The sequence below is a fragment of the Alexandromys fortis genome, unplaced genomic scaffold (genome assembly GCF_014885135.2).
Source record: "Alexandromys fortis isolate MF-2015 unplaced genomic scaffold, M_Fortis_MF-2015_v1.1 scaffold_90, whole genome shotgun sequence".
In the NCBI taxonomy this organism is placed as follows: domain Eukaryota; kingdom Metazoa; phylum Chordata; class Mammalia; order Rodentia; family Cricetidae; genus Alexandromys; species Alexandromys fortis.
Window position 1 is genome coordinate 6,592,295 of NW_026067985.1, and position 20,450 is coordinate 6,612,744.

General features: G+C 42.6%; 1 protein-coding gene across 9 annotated transcripts in view; it reads left to right on the forward strand.

Moving 5' to 3' along the window:
- The window catches only part of Hectd4 (HECT domain E3 ubiquitin protein ligase 4), a 182,052-nt gene that overhangs the window by 23,477 nt on the left and 138,125 nt on the right, over window positions 1–20,450 (forward strand). For all 9 annotated transcript variants that reach the window (XM_050158911.1, XM_050158912.1, XM_050158919.1 and 6 more), the window contains exons 2-4: window positions 12,175–12,692; window positions 17,052–17,141; window positions 18,813–18,943. In XM_050158911.1, the coding sequence (XP_050014868.1) occupies window positions 12,175–12,692; window positions 17,052–17,141; window positions 18,813–18,943 (739 nt within the window). The remainder of the gene's footprint in view (window positions 1–12,174; window positions 12,693–17,051; window positions 17,142–18,812; window positions 18,944–20,450) is intronic.

Genomic DNA, 20,450 nt, shown 5'->3' on the forward strand with positions numbered 1-20,450 from the left:
TACTATCAGATTCATTCCCTTACCACCAAGACTAACCTTTTCCTTTACTCTGCCTTGAGAGTTGCTTACACAAATGGAAAGATGCTAATGTTACCCCACTGAGGTGGAGGGGCTCCATTCCTTTGTAGAACTCCTGTTCTAAAGTGAGGCATGGGGTGCCATATGATTGTAATCTAAGCACTCAGACGGTTAGAAGTTCAAACTGGAGACTAGCCTGGCCTATATGAGACCTCATGTCAAATAAAAAGTAAATTCTTCTGTTGATATAGTTTACATATCAGTATGATGTGGGAGTGTCATATATCAATCTGTTGATTTCATTGGTTAAGTAATAAACCAACTGCTTGGCCTCATAGCTTAGAACATAGGTGGGTGGAATAAACAGAATAGGATGCTGGGCGGAAGAGGAAGTGAAGAGAGCGAGCAGAGGAAATAGCCGCTTTTTTAAAGGGAGAGAGACCACGCCCCAATGGGCTGGTATCACAGCAGCTATTGGTTGGAGGGGCGGAAGGACCTCCCGCAACACCAGTATCAAAGAAAACAAGCCAGGTGTATTGCTCTTCCTATAGACTAGGAAACCAGGTACCCAGCGACCCAGCCGACTGCACATTTTGCATGGGGGAAATGACTTCTTTGCCATTTCCTCTCCTGGATCGCTACCATGAAAGCACTCTTTCTTAGGTCATAAATGTCTACGGAGCCATACTTACTATTTGGTTTGATTCACCAAACTAGTCATGTTAACCAGTTAACCAGAAGAACTGACTAGTAACTTATTAAGAGACCTAGTGACCTGGAACAAAGGACGATCTGCTGTAAGGGGCATGTGGGTCAGCATCATGGCAGAACAGCCTGGGTGTGCACAGTGAGTGTCAAGAGTGTGTCTTAAAGAATGGATTCATCTAAGAATGCTAACATGTAATGCTTAGAAGGACATAATAGATTAAGGTGGTTTTGTTTCACTGGTGGGCTCCTGGTTAGCATGCATCTTTGAGAAAGAAAACCAAAATAGATGCTTTGAAACTCCAGAAGCAAATTTTTGAGTCTGTGTAGACATAAGAGAGCATGACAGCTATGCTGTAAAATTCTGCAACCAAAGCTGGATGAACTATATGAAATAATGTTTTCTCTTATTGTTTATTTGCTATGTGTAGTGTATGTGCACACACATGCTATGTCATGTGTGTGGAGGTCAGAGGACAACTCTCCTCCTGCCTTGTAGGTCTAGGGGACTGAGACTCAGATCCTCAGGCCTGGTGGTGAGTGAGTACCTTTACCTACTGGGCTATCTCACTGACACTGCTATTTCTACAGAAATTCTTATTATCTTTATTGTTTGGGTATACTGTAAGTATATCATGTTTATTTTAGGTCCTCCCTCAACCCTTCTCCCAAGGTGTCTCACTCTGTAGACCAGGCTGGCTTTGAATTCTGAGATCATCTGTCTCTTCCAAATGCTAGAATTAAAGGCATCACCACCACCACCTGGTTTAGGCTTTGAATTTTGAGAAGATATTTTATACAAAAATAAAAGTAACTATATTCTTACTACCAGTAACCTTTCTAAAAATACAGTGACTTTTAGAGATATAAAATTATTCAAGGTATTTCCAACCTTCCTTATTGCATCTTTGGAATTAAGTAGAAAGCAGCACATTCAGTGTTCTTCTTTGCCATCAGCTCTTGCCAGAAATAACATCCTCCCACACCTGCTCACCTGTTTTCATTCCACAACATCCAGGCGTTGTTTCTAGGAAAAGGTTGAAATGAAGAACAATGTATTTCCTGATGACCATCATATTTGTACAGTCATAGTGACACCCTGGGCCAATTTCTTTTGCCATCTGTTCTCAGCATGGATAAGTTGAGACTCATACATCAACAAGTAAAGCAAAGCTGTGTGTTTTCCTCCGACTTGTTCCTAGAAGCAAGGCTTCTGTTTGCCAGTTAAACTACTAGAGATTGACTTGATGTCATGAACAGGACTTTAACATTATTTTGAAGTGTTTCTGTGTTTCTCTGTAATTTTTAAAGAAACAAATTTTATTTTGTTTCATAGCGTACCTTATTTGCTAGATGTCATAGTCTAGTGATTTTCCTAAAACAGTGTCCTCTCCATTCCTATTCAGAGATAATCTGTGGTTATTGTATGCATGAAAATGGAGATTAAAAGCCAGCCACAATCTTTCCACTGTTGGCATTTTTTGACCCTGTTTTTTTTCTTTACCACACACACACACACACACGAAATATATATTTCCTCACCCAGCTAAGTTCTGCCCTGCTATAGGTCCAAAGCAGTTTCTTTATTCATTTATGATAATCACAGCATACAGAGGGGACTCCCATATCAAGTTTGAGGCCAGCCTGGTCTACAGAGGGAGTTCCATGATTGCCAGGGCTACACAGAGAAATCCTGTCTCAAAACAAAAGCTAAAAACCAAACCAAACAAACAAAAATGGCCAGTGCTTTATTCTGCTTCTACACTTCCTTATGCAAATAGAGATGCTGGGTCACCTCAGTGAAGCACAGGACTTCCTAATATGGATCCTTTGTTTTGTTGTTGTTGTTGTTTTTAAAGATTTATTTATTGTGTATACAACATTCTGCCTCCATGTATGCTCACAGAGCAGAAGAGGGCACCAGATCTCTTTACAGATACATGGCTGTGAGCCACCTTGTGGTTGCTGGGACTTGAACTCAGGACCTCTGGAAGAGCAGCCAGTGCTCTTAACCTCTGAGCCATTTCTCCAGTCCCAATATGGATCCTTTGTATAACAGCTCTTGAGTTAAACAAGTTTGTTCTGATCATTTTTTTTCTGTACTATAGTGATTTGACTAAATATAAAATTTATTATTTTTAAAAATATACTTACTTTTTTGTTTGTTTTTGTTTTTTGAGATAGGATTTCTCTTAGTAATAACCCTGACTGTTCAGGAACTTGCTCTGTAGACCAGGCTGGTCTCGAAGTCAGACATTCTCCTGCCTCTGCCTCCCAACTGCTGGGATTAAAGGTGTGTGCCTCCACTGCCAGTGATAGATCTATTTACTTTATTGTGTATGAGTGTTTTGCCTACATGTATGTCTGTACAGTATGTGTATACCTAAGTATCTGTGAAGGCTAGGAGAGGGTGTCGGATAACCTGGAACAGGAATTACAGACAGTTGTGAATTGCCATGTGGATGCTGGGAATTGAACCCAGATGTGGAAGAGCTGCCACGCTCTCAACTACTGAGCTATTTCTCCAGTCTCCTAAGTATAAAATTTAAAAAGAGTTTTTCCACCTTCAGTTCGAATTCTTGATCTTTAAAATGTTCAACTTTTTATACAAATTCACCATATCTCAGCATTTATTTCATGGGCTATCACCTCTATGGCCTGATAAACTAATAAGAGAGCTATTTCTGGGGGTGGGGCTCAAACACAGCATTATATGTATTGTCCTATCACACATCACTCATCTAAATGGAATGTGTTTATAGGTTCATCTGGCAAGCAATTGGCACAAGAGCAAACACAGCTTGGGACAACATACTGTCCTTATGTTGTAAGTCAGCAGTTCTCACCACCTGCCATGGGCTCTGCTCTGAGCTTCACTGCTTTATGGACCAGAGTGATGTCTTTCTCCTCGGATTATTGGAGTGTAAGGAAGCTTGTGAAGCATAGATCCACACTAAGAGTCCAGTGTGTGATCCATGAACATTGATGGTTAGCAGGAGGGAATGGAAGTGGAAGGTAGTTCCTGAAGTTTACTTAACTTTATTCCCCATTCCAGACTCTTGGTATTCCTTTTTAAAAAATACTTAGTTATGTATTTATGTATGTGTTTTTCCATCCATCCATCCATCCATCCATCCATCCATCCATCCATCCATCCATCCAATTTATTTTTTGAGGTATGTGTCTCTGTACAACCTCAGTTATCCTAGGTCTCCCTATGTAGAACAGACTAGTCTCATTAACAAAGATCCATCTGCCTCTCTGCCTCCCAAGTGCTGGTACTAATGGTGTACAATAACATACCCAGCTCTCTTGGTTTTCTTTTCTTTTTGTTTTTTCGAGACAGGGTTTGACTGGAACTCACTCTTTAGACCAGGCTGTCCTTGAACTCAGAGATCCTGCCTCCTGAGTACTGGCATTAAAGGTGTGTACCATCACTGCCTGACTTCTCTTGGTTTTCTTTCTTTCTTTCTTTCTTTCTTTCTTTCTTTCTTTCTTTCTTTCTTTCCTTTCTTTCTTTCTTTTCCTTTGAGTCCTGCAGGATCTTGCTATGTAGTCCGGGTTGTCCTGAATATCTTTTTTTTTTTTTTATTGAGAATAAGAAAAAAGAGTTTCCGCCTCCTCCCAGCCTCCCATTTCCCTCCCCCTCCCCCCACTCCTCTCCCCCTCCCTCTCCTATCCAAAGAACAGTCATGGTTCCCTGCCCTGTGGAAAGTCCAAGGTCCTCCCCCCTCCAGTGGGGCTGACCCCCCCCCCCCTCCCCCCGAACCGTCATGGTTCCCTGCCCTGTGGAAAGTCCAAGGTCCTCCCCCCTCCAGTGGGGCTGATCTATTGGGAACTCACCAAGACCAGCTGGACTGTGACTGAAACAGCATGGGATAAAACCGGACTCTCCGATCATGGCGAACAATGAGGACTGATGAGAAGCCAAGGTCAATGGCAAGGGGTTTTGATCCTACTTCATGTTCCGGCTTGGTGGGAGCCTAGCCAGTTTGGATGTTCACCTTCCTAGACATGGACGGAGGGGGGAGGACCTTGTCCTGAATATCTTGAACCTGTCTCAGCATTCTGAGTTCTGGGATCACAGGCATACACTACCATGGCAAACTCAGAAATATATATTTTCTACAAAAAATTTATGTATTTGTGGAAAAAGAAACAGTATTAGTGTCCATACACACACGCACACACACCTGCATACACACACACACACACACACACACACACACACACACACACGTTTGTTTGTTTCTAATCCAAGCTGTCCTGGAACTAGAGATCTGCCTGCCTCTGCCTCCTGACTGCTGGGATTAAAGGTGTGTTGTAGTGGTATATTACGTTGGGCATCAAATGTAGCACAAATAATAAAATCCCAGAGATAGAAATTGGGGTTCAACCAGAAAACCAGAAAAGCAAAATAGTCAAGCCACTAGAAAAATCTTACCTCTACCAAGGCTGGGTGATCACAAACTAAGCAGACTAAGCCTCATTAACAAAGATCCATCTGCCTTTTTATATCCTTTCTAGTGCTGGGATTAAAGGTATGACTCCTTAATTAAAAGTGTGAGCCATCACCACCTGGATTTGTTTCTGCATTGATCTTGTGTAGCCCAGGGGGGCCTTGAATTCACAGAGATCCACCTGCCTTCGTCTCCCAAAACCTGGGATTAAAGTTGTGTGTCACTATTACCTGACTTCTAGTAGCTTTAGCTTTGCCTCTGGTCTTCAGGCAAGATTTATGTATTAAAATACAAATAACGTGCCTCTGTAGTGTGTACCACCACACCCAGCTAACAATGACTATTTTATATGCAGTAATAGGTTTAATTCTAAATAAAGTTTGGGTAGTGTTTGGGCAGGTGTCTCAGGTTGTATCTGTGAGAATTACTATGATGTGACAGGCAGTGCCTCTGGGCCTCTGGTGAAAGCAATCAGGGATGTAGCCTTGCAACTAGTTCTCTGAATGCTGCGTATGAAGCTCATGTAGGAAATATGTGGGGTGGTTTAGAATGTGTGCTCTGAGCTCAGAGACTGGGCTTTAGTCTGACCTAAACCAGCATCCATCTGTAAAGTAGGACACCTCATGTTACGTTTGTCAAGGTGAAGACCTGGCTTGTGGCAACTTCTTACTGTAGCTTTGGGCTTCTAGTCACTGAAGATTGTTCTTTCCCTTATTACTATGCTTTCTGTGAACTCCCTCTTTAAAAAAATACTTTGTGGGGGCTGAAGAAATGACATAGCAGTTAAGAGCATTGGCTGCTCTTGCAGAGGACCTGGGTTTAGTTCCCACCACCTACATGGTGGTTCATACCTGTCTGTAACTCCAGTTCCAGAAGATCCAACACTCTCACACAGACATACACGCAGGCAAAACACCTCTGTCCAGCTTGGTTTCTTTCTTTCTTTTTTTATTAAAACATGTTTATTTATGTGTATGAGTTTTGTCTGTATGTCTGTGCATCACATGCATGCCTGATGCCCACACAGGTCAGAAGAGGGCATCAGATCTCTGGAACTGAAGTTACAGATGTTTATGAGTCATCATGGGAACAGAATCTGGTCCTCTGCAAGAACAAGTGCTTTTCACCATTTGAGCCAACTCTCCAGATCTCCCTTTTTTTTTTAATTGAAAACAATTTTTTTGAACATAGAACCTTATACTATTTAACTTTGGCTTGCCTGGAACTTCGTATTTCAGGTTGACCTTGAATTCACAGAGATCTGCCTTCCCAAGTACTCGGGTTAAAAATTAAAAGTGTGCCCCATTATGTCTGGATGAATATTTGATGTATTCATCCTGTATCATTTCTTGATAGTTTGTAACTCAGAAGTGAAGTTAAAAGCAGCATCAAGAAGGTATATTTTGGCTAAAGTGATGATTCAGAGGGTAAGATACACCTACACCCCCACACACATACACACATGCATGTATACACACACATATAGCACACATAAAGAAGTGGAGCTACATGTTTCAGAAATTAAGAGTACTTGTTTCCTGCTCTTACAGGGGACCTGTATTTGGTTACTAGCACCCACATGGCTAATGGCTTCTGTCACTCCAGTTCCAGGGAATCTAGTGCCGTTTTCTTGCTTCTGTAGGCACTCCATACAGGTGGTACACATACATATATATGGTTCAGTGGTTAAGAGCTCTTGCTGTTCTTGCAGAGCACTTAGGTTTGAATCCTATCACCTAGATGACAGCTAACAGCTAGCTTTACTTCTAGCTCCATGGGGTCTGATGCCCTCTTCTGGCCTCTGGAGGCAGCAGATATATGCGCATGGTACATATACATGCAGACAAAATACCCATACACATAAAAAATAGAAATACATAAATTGTTGGGTCTGGAGACTAGGCTCGGTGGTTAAGAGCACTTATTGCTCTTATAGAGGACCAGGTTGAACTTCCTGCACCCTCAGAATGACTCACAACTGTCTATAACTTCAGTTCCAGGGGCCTGATATTCTCTTCTTTCTTGTGTGGGCACTACATGCTAGTGGTGCACAGAAAAATACACAGACAAAACACACATAAAATAAATAACTGAGGTAACCCAGACCTTGAGTTCCTGAGTACTAGTGGGAAAGATCATATCCTGGGAACTTTTAACTGCTTCTTTTAAGGAAAAGGAGTCTTTACAGCTTTGGGAGGCTCTAGATACAGTCAGGCACATAAAGAGAGGTAGGGGAGATTACCTACCAGGAGAAGTGAGGCAGAGATTGAAGGAGTACAGCCACCAGCCCAGTGTTGCTGGCTGCTAACAGAAGCTACAAGAGCCTCTGGTGTTACTATAGATTTTAGACCCAGAATAGTGAACAGGAGCTGGGCGGTGGTGGCACATGCCTTTAGTCCCAGCACTTGGGAGGCAGAGGCAGGCAGATCTCTCTGAGTTTGAGGCCAACCTGATCTACAAGAGCTAGTTCCAGGTCAGGCTCCAAAGCTACAGAGAAACCCTGTCTCGAAAAAACAAAAACAAACAACAACAACAAAAAAGTGAACTGGGACTCTGATCTCCAGAATTATACAAGAATATCTGTTCTCTTAAACCACATTTGTAGCTGGGTGGTGGTAGCACACGCCTTTAATCCCAGCACTCGGAGGCAGAGGCAGGTGGATCTCTGTGAGTTTGAGGCCAGCCTGGTCTACAGAGCTAGTTCCAAGACAGCTAGGGCTACATAAAGAAACCCTGTCTCAAAAAACAAACAAACAGGGGGCTGGAGAGATGGCTCAGCGGTTAAGAGCATTGCCTGCTCTTCCAAAGGTCTTGAGTTCAATTCCCAGCAACCACATGGTGGCTCACAACCATCTGTAACGAGGTCTGGTGCCTTCTTCAGGCATACATGCAGACAGACTATTGTATACATAATAAATAAATAAATATTAAAACAAACAAACAAACAAAAAACCCCAAAACAAAAACATATTTGTGGTGACTTGTTACAGCAGCTGTAAGAAGTCAGTAAGGTACATTTTCTTTTCTTTTAAAATTTTTGTAACAGGGTTTTATTTATTTTTTTAAAAATATTTATTTATTTATTATGAGTACAATATTCTGTCTGTGTATATGCCTGCAGGCCAGAAGAGGGCACCAGACCTCATTACAGATGATTGTGAGCTACCATGTGGTTGCTGGGAATTGAACTCAGGACCTTTGGAAGGGCAGGAAATGCTCTTAACCACTGAGCCATCTCTCCAGCCCCTGTAACAGGGTTTTAATAAGTAACCCTTGCTGGCCTCGTACTTGCTATGTAGAACACACTGGCCTTAGACCCTCAGGAATCCACTTGCCTTCTGCCTCCCAAGTGCTACAGCTTTTAGTTTGTTTTACAAGACAGGATTTTTCTGTGTAACCCTAACTGTCCCGGAAGTCATTCTATAGGCCAGGCTGACCTTGAACTCATAGAGATCTGCCTGCCTCTGCCTCCCAGGAGTGTACCACCCCCAATCCCCCACAAGGTTTTATATTTTATCAGTAGGATATTTCACTAAACAATTCTGTGACACTCACCATCGTTGTTGGTGTTGGGTTTTTTGGGTTGGTGACTTAATGTGTAGACCAAGCTGTCCTGAGACATATCAGCATGACAGGTTTAAACTTAGTTGGTATGTTTCTGTCATTGCAGTTATTGTACTTATTGTTTTGGCAAAAATACTCTTTCTTCAAATGGTCTATTCTGTAATTTTTTCTTTGGTGCTAAGGATGGAACATAGGGCCTTCCTCTAGCCAAGTGCTTTGTCATTGAGTCATACTTCCATCCCTGTACTAGTTGTTTCCCAAAGAAATAGACAAATTCATCTGTGAAAAGATGTTCAGCATCATTAGTGACCAGAGAATTGTAGCTCAAACTAAGGGAAATGTCATTGCACATCGATAGCATGGCTCTGGTGAAAGATGCGGAGGTAACGAGTTAGCAACTGTATGGGGAAGTTGGAATCCTCATGTACTGCAGTGCATCATGAGATGACTCAGCCATCTTAGATGACAGTCCCTCAGTCTGGATATACAATACATGTGTGTACACTTTTGCTTTCATACACTGATCATCCACTTAGGGTATCTGAAGTAACTAGTATAAAGTTCAATATAAGCATTTTCTGAACTCATGAATCATAAAAGCAACTCAGTACCACTAAATAACAATTTATTCTTATTAGAAATCTCCAACATTGTTTCTGAAATACACTGATAAGCACGAAATAGTCTATAGTTAACTCTAAACTATAAATATAATATTTTATATAAACAACAAATAGCAATATAAACTGAAAATATAATTTTAATATAAGCAATGAATATAATAAAATTGTACAATATGGTGTATATTTTTATTACAAGTGCTCTAGTTACATTGTTATCACTGACTTGAAAGAACTATTCTAGATCCAGGTGGTGGTGGTTCACGCCTCTAATCCCAATGTTCTGGAGGCAGAGGTAGACAGGTCTCTATGAGTTCAAGGCCAGCCTGGTCTACAGAAAGAAAAGAAGGAATGAAGGAAAGGATAAAGGAAGGAAGAAAATTAGACTATGAGTTATGACCCTGAGTTGTTATAAGTGTTAAATCTCTAACACCTTGCCAGGTGGTGGTGGCACACACCTTTAATCCCAGAGAGGCAGAGACAGGTGGATCTCACTAGAGTTTGAGGCCAGCCTGGCTATAGAGTGAGTTCCAGGACAGGCTCCACAGCTATAAACCCAAACAAAACAAAAAAGTCTCTAACTAACGCCTGTTACCAAGTGGATTGTCAAAAACAAATATGATCTTTATTCTTCAAGCCTAGAATGCCCACTAATAAATGTGGGATGTTCACCATTGTTTGGTCTTAAGGTACACTCTGTTCTTACTGTCGCCTACCCTTAACTTGTCTGTGTTGTGATAAAGATTCATCCAGTTCTTATGTGTTCAGGATTCACCTTTTTTTTTTGTTGCCAAAATGAGTGGTTCTCAGGAGGTGTCATTTAAATTTTCAGCAACTTAGAATTTCAATTAAGAAAGAGCCAGTGCTCTTAAGACCCTGAAGCAAAGGAGTTCAGTGTTGAAATAAGAGTGGCGAGGCTGCGTCCCCAGCACCCAGCCGCCCGCCTGGCTAGGTTATGCCCCGAAATAATTACACGGAAACTGTATTCTTTTAAACACTGCCTGGCCCATTAGTTCCAAGCCTCTTATTGGCTAGCTCTTACATATCGATCTAATCCATTTCTAATATCCCTGTAACACCACGAGGTGTCTAACCAGGGAAGATCTTAACCTGCGTCTGAATGGAGTGGGAGAATCATGGCGACTCTTCGACTAAGCTTCTTTCTCCCAGCATTCTGTTCTGTTTACTCCACCCACCTAAGGGTTGGCCTATCAAGGGGCCTAGGCAGTTTCTTTATTAATAAGAAATCACTCCCACATCAGTTCAGGATGTAGATCTCATGCAGCATGCAGGAGTGGTTGGGCCTGTCCCTGGGGAAAGTCAAATCGGAGAGACTTGGAGAAAGGCAAAAAACTTCCTGCATCCTGAATCTCTGTACCATGCCTTGCCTTTATGATTTGAGTACTCCATAACCCTCTCTTTCTTCCTTGGGAGCAGCCTTGAACATCCTCTGAGTGCTGGAATTATTAGCCAACATTGTTGACTGTCTTAGGGACTTTTCTTTTCTTCCCTCCTCCCCCCTCCCTTCTCCTCCTCTCCCCTCCCCCTTCTTTATTTCCTTCCCTTCTTTCCTCCTTCCTTTCTTCTTCTTTTTTTAAAAGATTTATATATTTATTTTATGTATATGAGTGCTCTATCTGCATGTATACCTTTACACCAGAAGTGGGCATAAGATTCCATTATAGATGGTTGTGAGCCACTATATGATTGCTGGGAATTGAACTTAAGACCTCTGGAAGAGCAGCTAGTGCCCGTAACCTCTGAGCCATCTCTCCAGTCCCTTGGGGGGACTTTTCTCTTTCTTTTCTTCTTTTTTTGATTTTCTGAGACAAGTCTTCTCTATGTAATAGTTCTGGCTGTCCTGGAACTCGCTCTGTAGACCAGGATGTCTCGAGCAGATATCTGCCTGCCTCTGCCTCCTGAGTGCTGGGATTATTGGTTAGCACGGCTGACTATCTTGAGGACTTTTCAGTAAGTCTAACCTCTGTTTATGCGTGCATGCGTGTATACGTGTGTGTATGTGCGTGTGCATGTGTATATATAAGTGTGTGTGTGCACATATATATATTTGGTGCTGAGGATTGTACCAAAACAGGTTAAACATGCACTCTATTGGTGAGCCATCATCCTGGGTGTTCTATTCTGGATTTTAAAAGGAACTATAGCAGAAAAACCTGGTATGGGGATATCCATCAGTGAAGAACCAACTTTACAGGTCATGTTTTCTGTTTGGTTGGAATGGAAATAAGTTTTGATGTGAACTATTTTTACTTTTTAGAATTTTTTTCCTTTGTTTTTCTTTATGTGTGTCTGTGGTATGTGTGTTTGGGGACAGAGGTTGGCATCAAGTGTCTTTCATGATTGCTCTTAACCTTATATATTGAGGCAGGGATCTTAGTTGAACCCAGAAGTTACTGGTTTTGCTAGTTTAGCTAGCCAGTTTGCTCCCGGGGTTCCTCTGTATTTGTATCCCTAAGTGCTCCAAGATTGCAGGTGGGCTACCATGACTGCCTTGCATTTACATATATGGTGGAGGTCCAAACTCCCACGTATATAGGCAAGCATTTTATCCCCTTGTTTTGCTTTTGAGAGAAGGGTATCACTCTGCAACCCAGGCTGTGAATCTTATATAATTTCTTAGAGCTAGAATTAAAGTTGTGAGCCATCTTGCCCGGTACTGTGGACTCTGTAGAAGTTAATGGGCATATTTGCTTCCATAATGACTTTGGTGAAGGCAATATATACCCACTTCTCTATTGTATTTTTTTTTTTTTTTTTTTTTTTTTTTTTTTTTTTTTTTTTTTTAGATTTTAACATTTGAGACCAAGAACCCAACCGAGTTAGCAGAACGTTTGCGCTCTGTTTGTGGGAATCAGAGCAATGCCTATGCCCGCTTGCTGGAATACCGCCTGAATGCCTTGCGTGGACTGTGGAATGCCCAGCGCCAGCTGGCCCTGGAGGAACAGCATGAAAGGGAAGGCTCTGGTGATGAAGAAACCTTAGCCCTACTCAAGCGCCAGGGCTTGCTGCAGCAACCCGAGCAAGCGCCCTTCACATCCCGGGTGGGCCTCCTGTTGGTCTTCCCCCTTATTCAGTCCCAGAGTAGAACAGACCCCTCCCTCTGTAACATAACTGCTGAGGTGCTATTGAACTGCCTGCGTGACTGTCAGCCTCTGAGCTTGACCAAGGAGCCTGCTGACTGTCTCAATGGGATAGAAACCTTGCTGTGCTCTTGGCTAGAGGAGACCTCGGACACAGGCCGACACATCCCACACAAACAGAAGGAGAATGCTGCCGCTGCCCTGGTGGCTTTGGCATGTGCCAGGTAAGGAAAATGACACAATGTGCCACTTGTATACTCTCTGCCTCGTGCACTTGCACCAGGTTTATTTCATGGGTATCTCAGCATGTGCTTCTGTTTTTAGTGTTGAATGTCACAGCTTCAGGCATACTTCATGAGTCCAGCTCTCCTTTAGTGACAACTAGGAGCAGCAGCCTTTACTGCAGCTGATCACTCTCGGGGTCCATCTTCCTCAGAGCAGAGGGTACTATGTCTGTGTTTCTCCTTTAAGGAAAGGCAAAATGTTATAGAAATGTTAATTATTTTTTTAAATGTCAATAAAGGGGTCTTTCAGCAAATTACAGGATCTCACCTTGTCACAAGACTAAGTCATAGATTGTATTTCTGGACTCACATTTATATATTTTAAATATTTTACATTTACTTATTGTGTATGTGGGGTACATGCATATGACATAGTGTGAGTATGGAGATCAGAGGACAACTTGCATGACTCAGTTCTCTTCTTCCACCATGGAGGTTTTGGGATAGAATTCAGGTCATCAGGATGGTAGTGAATGTCCTTGACTGCTGAGCCGCCTCACCTGTCCTGGGCCCTGCTTTAACTGAAAGATGTCTCGGTTTATGTCAAGATACAGTAGCATGCTGTCCTCTCTACTGATGTGCTTGACATGCTGTTGCTAGGAAACAGATTTGGGATTTGTCCCTTCCCCTCCCACAGAGTCTTGCTGCAGTGCCCAGGCTGGTCTGCAGCTTGTAATTCTAACAGCATGTATGATCTCGTGTGAGGAAGTTCACTGCCCTTGTTCCTATCAGAGTATATTGTCAGGAACCCATTACATCCATGGCCTGCCTGTCTAGTGTCAATCACTTATCTTTCCTCCTCAGAATGTTTTTTTTGGGGGGAGGAGCAGGGTGTGATCATCCTTTTTTAACCCAGGTTTATGTGGGGAAACTCTCTTGGCAGAGGATTTTTCTTTATGGCTTCAAAATTGATCTGCAATTGGCTGAATCTCCAGTCATTATTAAAGGGAGGGTAACATCATTCTACACTGTCTACTTCCTTGCCCGGAGCAAACTGTCACAGGTTGGTCTCAATTCCTGAAGACAGTAGCTGATTTTGCAAACTCTGACATGAGTTTCATTCTGGAGACATTGCATAATACAGAAATAAGATTCTCTGTAAAGGCTTTAGATTAGGTTGATTGATTTTTCTGCATACGCAAAAAATAATTTTGAGGCTTGAATAGATTTATTATCAATGTGAAAGTTCCATTTTGAGAAAATTCCCACTTAGACATTACTAGCATTACAAGGATGCTGGGAATAATATTTTAGTTTTGAGCATTTCGTTATTGAACATTGGACCACTAAACTACTTTTTAATTATGAACTAAAATTCATTCTAATCACAATACTTATTAAAATTATGTGTTTAAGATCCCAAATTCTATTTGGCACAAATATGAAATGAATATTCCACCTCCTCTAACATTTTCCCCTTCTCTCCCTCTTCCCCCTCTTCATTTTTAATTAAGTTTGCTTACAAGAGCATGGGTAAGGGGTTATTTATAGGAGCATAAGTACCTTACCAATGACTAAATCATTATGAAAATGCTTCTTCCTCCCATAGCAACCATTAACTGCCTCAGAAGGGGTGAAACCTCCTGAGCCCCTCTCCACTCCATCACAAATGTGGATGGCTCAGTCTTATGTAGGTCTCATACAGGTAGTGAACAGCTGCTGTGACTATGACCACACAGTCATGTCACCCAGAAGACCTCATTTCAGAGCACTCCATTCCTTCCCAGCTTTGTCTTTGTATACCTCTACCAAGAAGTTCCCTGAGCCTTGGAGGGCTAATGTTCATGCCCCATTTAGGGCTGAGCATACAATAGTAATTTATGCTCAGTAATATAGCTAGTTATGAGTATTTACCTGATACCCACTGCAGAATGACACTTCTGACCAAAGTTGGCAGCAGCATTAAGCTATGAGCATAAACATAACTATTTAGAAGACAGTTTGATGACACAACTTGTCCATAACAGAACAACCGTAGTAGCTTTTCTACAAGGACCTGTCATCTTCCTGCCACAGACTTTTTGTCTAGGTTTACTGTCCCAGGTGGGAATTCCCTGAGTGGACTCCCTCTCCCTCCAGCAGTCATGCCATTATTGCCTGGCAGGTCAGTAGGGTATGTTGCTCAGTCTTTTAAATCTTTATTGCTGAGTGAGACTGATAGGTTTTCTCCTCCAGCAGCCCACCTGATAACTTTGAAAGCTAGCCATCAGAGAGGAAGTTTCCAGTTTCTCCTGCATTTGGAGGTGGAGGGGGGGTGAGGCTTTTTTTTGGGGGGGGAACTGTTAGGGAGATCATGATTCTCCCTTCTTAGCTGTGTTCACAGACATTAGCTACAAACCTGGCTTACAAGTAATACTTATCTAATATCTCTCTGGCATGTAGGAGTCTTGCTAACTCCTAGGCCATAGAGATTCAGGCCTCTAATTTTATAGATCTGGCAGTTCAGTGGTCCAGGGATGCTTCATTCTGCAAAACCTTCATACTCACTGCTTTCATGTCAGGAACTCTTTTCTGTGGTTAAGAAACAGCGGTGAACAGTCAGAGTCCCTAAAATTTCAGAATTTATATGAACATGAGGCAGGGCAGCCACGTACATGTATCAGGTAATTTCAGAGAGTGATATAATCAGAGAAAAAGAAGGCAGGATTGTGTGTTTTTTCCCCCAAGATTTATTTATTTAATGTACATTGGGGTTTTGCCTGCATGTTTGTCTGTATGAGGGTGTTGGATTCCCTGGAACTGGAGTTACAGACAGTTTTGAGCTGCCATGTGGGTGCTGGGAGTTGAACCTCGGTCCTCTGGAAGAGCTGTCAATGCTCTTAATCACTTGAGCCATCTTTCCAATCCCAGGACTTTTTTTTTAATGTTTTGAGATTTATTTTATGTCTGTATATCATATATGTGCCTGGTGCCTGCAGAGGCCAGAAGGCATCATCGGATTCCCTGGGACTGGAGTTGTCAAATGGTTGTAAGCCATCGTGTAGGTACTTAACCCAGGTCATCTGAAAGAGCAGCAAGTGCTTTTAACTGCTAAGCCATCTTTCCAGGCCAAAACCAGGATGTTTTGGTGGAGGATAGCTAAGTGGAGATAGGGCAGAGGCAGAACTGACCTGGTATCTGAACTGTAGATTGGGTGATGAGAAAGAGCTAGCACAAGAGCCAGCAGCAGAGAGCTCTATAGAAAAGGGGCAGCAGGCAGCAAAGAAGGGTCACTGGACTGTCATGGAAGACTGGAAGAGATAGGAGGTGAGATTGGTCTAACCTAGATCACATAGGGGTTGTGAGCCATGGAAAGACTTCACATATTTCTCTAAAAATGTGACTAAAGCCAGCAGGCTGGAATGATGTAGAATTAGTGGCTCTTCATTCTTCAAATGTTGTGCTTTGTCCCTCTGTGTAAAACAGTGTCTCCCAGGGAGTTGTGCCTATTGAGCAGATGGAGGCAGAATCCACAGGACTTAGGGGACAAGACAGATTGTGCAGTCGTGGCAGTGCCCAGTTTCAATGTCTGTGTCTCCAGGCTACAGGCAGTGCCTTTATATTACACTGCCTCCCTGCCTTAACCTGTCCTTTGAACGTGTGAGATAGTGCAAGGATCAAATTAAAAGGAAGCCTGAGTCTGCTAGGTCTTGTGATAGGCACTCTGTTTCTGTTGAGGTTAGGCACAGAATACCTGCCAATTAAGGCTTGCTTAAGAGAAGAGGGTGACAAGCAAGGTAGCTCCTCAGATCCAGGCAGCTGTTAGTCTGGGCATCTGTACCTGGAGTGCTGCCAGGTGGGCCTTGTGCTTCTTGAAAATACCTTCTTGGCAGTCCTGCTGACATCTCAGACTTCCCAGAACCTCTAGCTTTGGGAATCATGAGGAAGTCAGTGTATAGTGAGTCCTACAAGGGAGATGTTGTGTGAAGTGGATGAATTTAACAAAGCCTTCAAGGTCAAGTTTGGAAACACTGTTAGACTTGAGATTCACTCACCCTGTGATGTCTTTCCTGAGGATCAGGTGGTATGGTGATGGAACCTGTCCATACACGATACCCTCAGGTGCTTGGTATTTGAACTTTGCGGTTTTGATTTTTCTGTCAGCAGGAAAGCAAGCAAACATCTCCATAGTTGAAATTATGTTGGCCCCCTACTCACGTCCTACCAGAGCCAGTGGCTGTGGGTAAGATGGCTGAAGTCTGTATGTTTTCTGAACTGTAGCAGCAGATAGACCCATCTTGGCACCTTCTCCTGTGGTTAATAAGATGAGCCCCAGCTGCCCAACTTGCTTGCTTTTCCATTCCTTCCTTTTCTCTCTAGGGGATCATTGAAGACTTTTGTCCACACAGTCCATCTGCTACAGAGACAGACTGAGCTGGGCTCCCTGCCTGTCGCCGATGTTTTATATAGGTGAGTTGTCCCTTTACATCCTGTCCTTCTAAATAAGATTTGTGCATGGATGCTTTTAGGGACAGATTACTAAACCTTGCTAATTGATAATTTTGAATAAATATAGACTCATAGCTAACTGCTTAAGGATGTCAAAGTGTTCTTAGAGTGTATTTTTAAATTTATTTTTTCTTAAAGATTTATTTATTTATTATGTATACAACATTCTGCCTCGATGTATGCCCACACGCCAGAAGAGGGTGCCAGATCTCAGTACAGATGGTTGTGAGCCACCATGTGGTTGCTGGGAATTGAACTCAGGACCTCTGGAAGAGCAGCTAGTGCTCTTAACCTCTGAGCCATCTCTCCAGCCCATATTTTTAAATTTAAAAACGAGTTCTAGTCTGTGATGAATTTTTACTGTGATATGAGATGACAGTGTGTTCAGGTGTAAAGAAGAAATTGAAATCTTTCTCAGTTTTATTATCCAGTAATACCACTTGTTTCATTTTGGTATGTGTGCTTCCTACACATGGCCCTCTTTACCTGTTTCTTTTTCCTTCATACATATTTGTCCACTTAATAAACATACATTTAGGCTGGGAATGTAAAACCAGGTGTAGTGGTGCATGTTTATTAATTCCAGCATTTGGGAGGTAGAAGCAAAAGGATCAGGGAGTTCAAGGCTAGCCTGGGTTACATGAGGCAACATTACTAAAATCTAAAGCCCCCCCAAATAATTAAATAAATAAAAATNTATTGGAAACTGGGATAGCTGTGTGTTCTGCGCAGGAAGCATTCGAGCCCTGATAAATCTCGAGTAGAAATCCAAAACAATTCTTTGTATGGTTTCCTGAAGATGGCAGCTTTTCCAGGCGAATAAGGAATAAATACAGACAGGATCTCAGGCAGCAATCAGCCCACCTGAAGAAAGCTGACAAGATTGGTAATAAAGGGTCATTTTGTTCCCGCTTCACAGAGAAGAATCCAGAGCAAGATTTTCTGGCTATTTGCTAGTGTGGAATTTTCTTTCTCTTTCTTTCCTTATTTATTTTTTGATTTTTTTGAGACAGGGTTTCTCCGTAGTTTTTTTTCCTGTCCTGGAACTAGCTCTTGTAGACCAGGCTGGCCTCGAACTCACAGAGATCCGCCTGCCTCTGCCTCCCGAGTGCTGGGATTAAAGGCATGCGCCACTACTGCCCGGCGACTATATTTTATATACAGATAAATTAAAATTTTTTGAGGATGTTGGTACCATTCCAAGGTATGTGGTATGACTGTGGAAGAAAGCCACTTGCAGGGATCACTCCTTCGGCCTGATGGAGACAGGTTCTTTTCTGTTTCTGCATCACACACTCCAGGTTACCTGGCTTGTGAGCTTCTGGGCCACTGTCCACTCCATATCAATGTGGGAGTGCTGGGAATTAGAGGTGTGTACCACTGTGGTCCTCCCAGGGGTTGAGCTCAGACCATCACCTTGCATGACCTTGGTGCTTCCTGACCACCAAGCCATCTAAACCTGGCCCAAAGTTTTGTAAACATTGCTTTGTAATTTTTTATTAAAATATACTGTGAATAGTATTCAGATGTATATTTCGTTAAACCATTTGCATTTGCTTTTTGAGCTGGTAAGTAGACTTCTGGTTTGCTGGAATGGGCACTCTTAGGTCTTTGCAATTCTTCACCCCACAGGCTGCTACTTTTGGAAGGGGGACCTGGATCCCCATCCTGTTTACTCGGGGGAAAACACATAGTATCCTGGGGGTATGAAGACATGCTGCCTGCACCAGACAGCAACACTGGCTCCAGTTCTGAGAACAAAGGTAATGGGAATGAATGCAAGGGCTAGTGTCCTGGGATTAACAGTCAAATGTGAGAAGAGTGGTTTTAGATCACTGTGGCAAATGCTTTGGCTGGAGCCCCGAGTTTGTTTTAATTTAGAGCTGAAGATTCCTGTACATTGTTTGCTTTATCAGTGCAAGTCTGAAGGCTGATACTCAAGGACAGATGAGCAGATGGACAGGCTTTACTGTTCTAGCCAAGGGCCATGCCATAACCCTAGCAGGTGGCATGTGTTACTTCACTTGACTCCTGATCCTCAGGTACTGAAGCTGCAGTGCATATTTGTAAGATGGTCAGACATCCCCATGATGCCATTTCTTCTAATAGTTTACTAAAGACAAAAGAAGATGGAAGAAAACCTGAACTGTTAAGTCCTTTACACAAAGTAGGAAGTGTTGAGGTATTTTTACACAGTGTTATAGGGTTACCTGCCAAGTTATTACATGACCTCAGCAAAAATGACAGAGGCTCTCTTAAGTAACCTCTTTGTCAGACTCTTTGAGTGACTGGGGCCTCAGCATTGGCTCTGTAACTGTTTAGACAGCACCCAGGTCATCAGTTCTGCTCTACACTATGCACTATCCTCCCACTGGGCAGTATAGCTTGCCAAAAGTAGGATTTGTTTCCAAACTGATTTGTCATTGTAGTTGACCACCAGTTATTATAATGACATTACTTACTGTAACATTATATCATAGTATGTCATTAGCTGTTAGATAACTGATGAAATAGAATAAGAAAAGAAAAAACTCTGTGTCTCTGAGAAATTGGTGCAGGGTAGATGGGTATAGATTGAGCTGAGAGCCTGTCCAGCACACTCCTTCATTCTCAGCCCTCTCTGAGACTCCTCCCCATCAAGTCTAAGGCACATAGTGCAGTGTGAGCAATGGCTGCTCAGCACCTCACAGCCCAGAGCCATTCTCTTATAACTCTTTCAATCTGGAGAGGGCTGAGAGGAGGGGCAAGGAAGGCATTGGTCACAGACTTGCCAGAGAAGCAGACCACCTGCTGTGTCCAGGCTGCTCTCACTGGAATGGGCTCCAAACTCTGCTTTGAGCTAAAGCCTTTTTATTCTCTCTTCAAACCACCTGCTCTTCCCTAGGGGAGGGTTTCTGAGGGGACAGCATCAGGCTGATGTGTTTGCTTTTGTGTTCAGGTGAAGGGTGTGTTTCTCAGAGTACTTGTAGAGCAATTCTTTCTTCTCCTCCTTTTCCTCCTTCCACACTTCCTTCTTTCCCTCTTATTTTCTTCCTTCCTCTTCTCCACCCACTCCTTTTTTTCCCTTTCCTTTCCCTTTGATTTGGAGACATATTCTTTCTGTATGGCCCAGGTTGCTTTCAAACTCCAGGATTCAAGGAGTCCCTTTGTCCCAGCCTCTCTAGATAGAATATCAATTCCTGGCCAGTTTTGTGTAGTTGGTCCCCTTTACTTCTGTCTCTTGTCAGACACATACACTAAAGGACTTGGACTATGATCTAAAGATGGGCA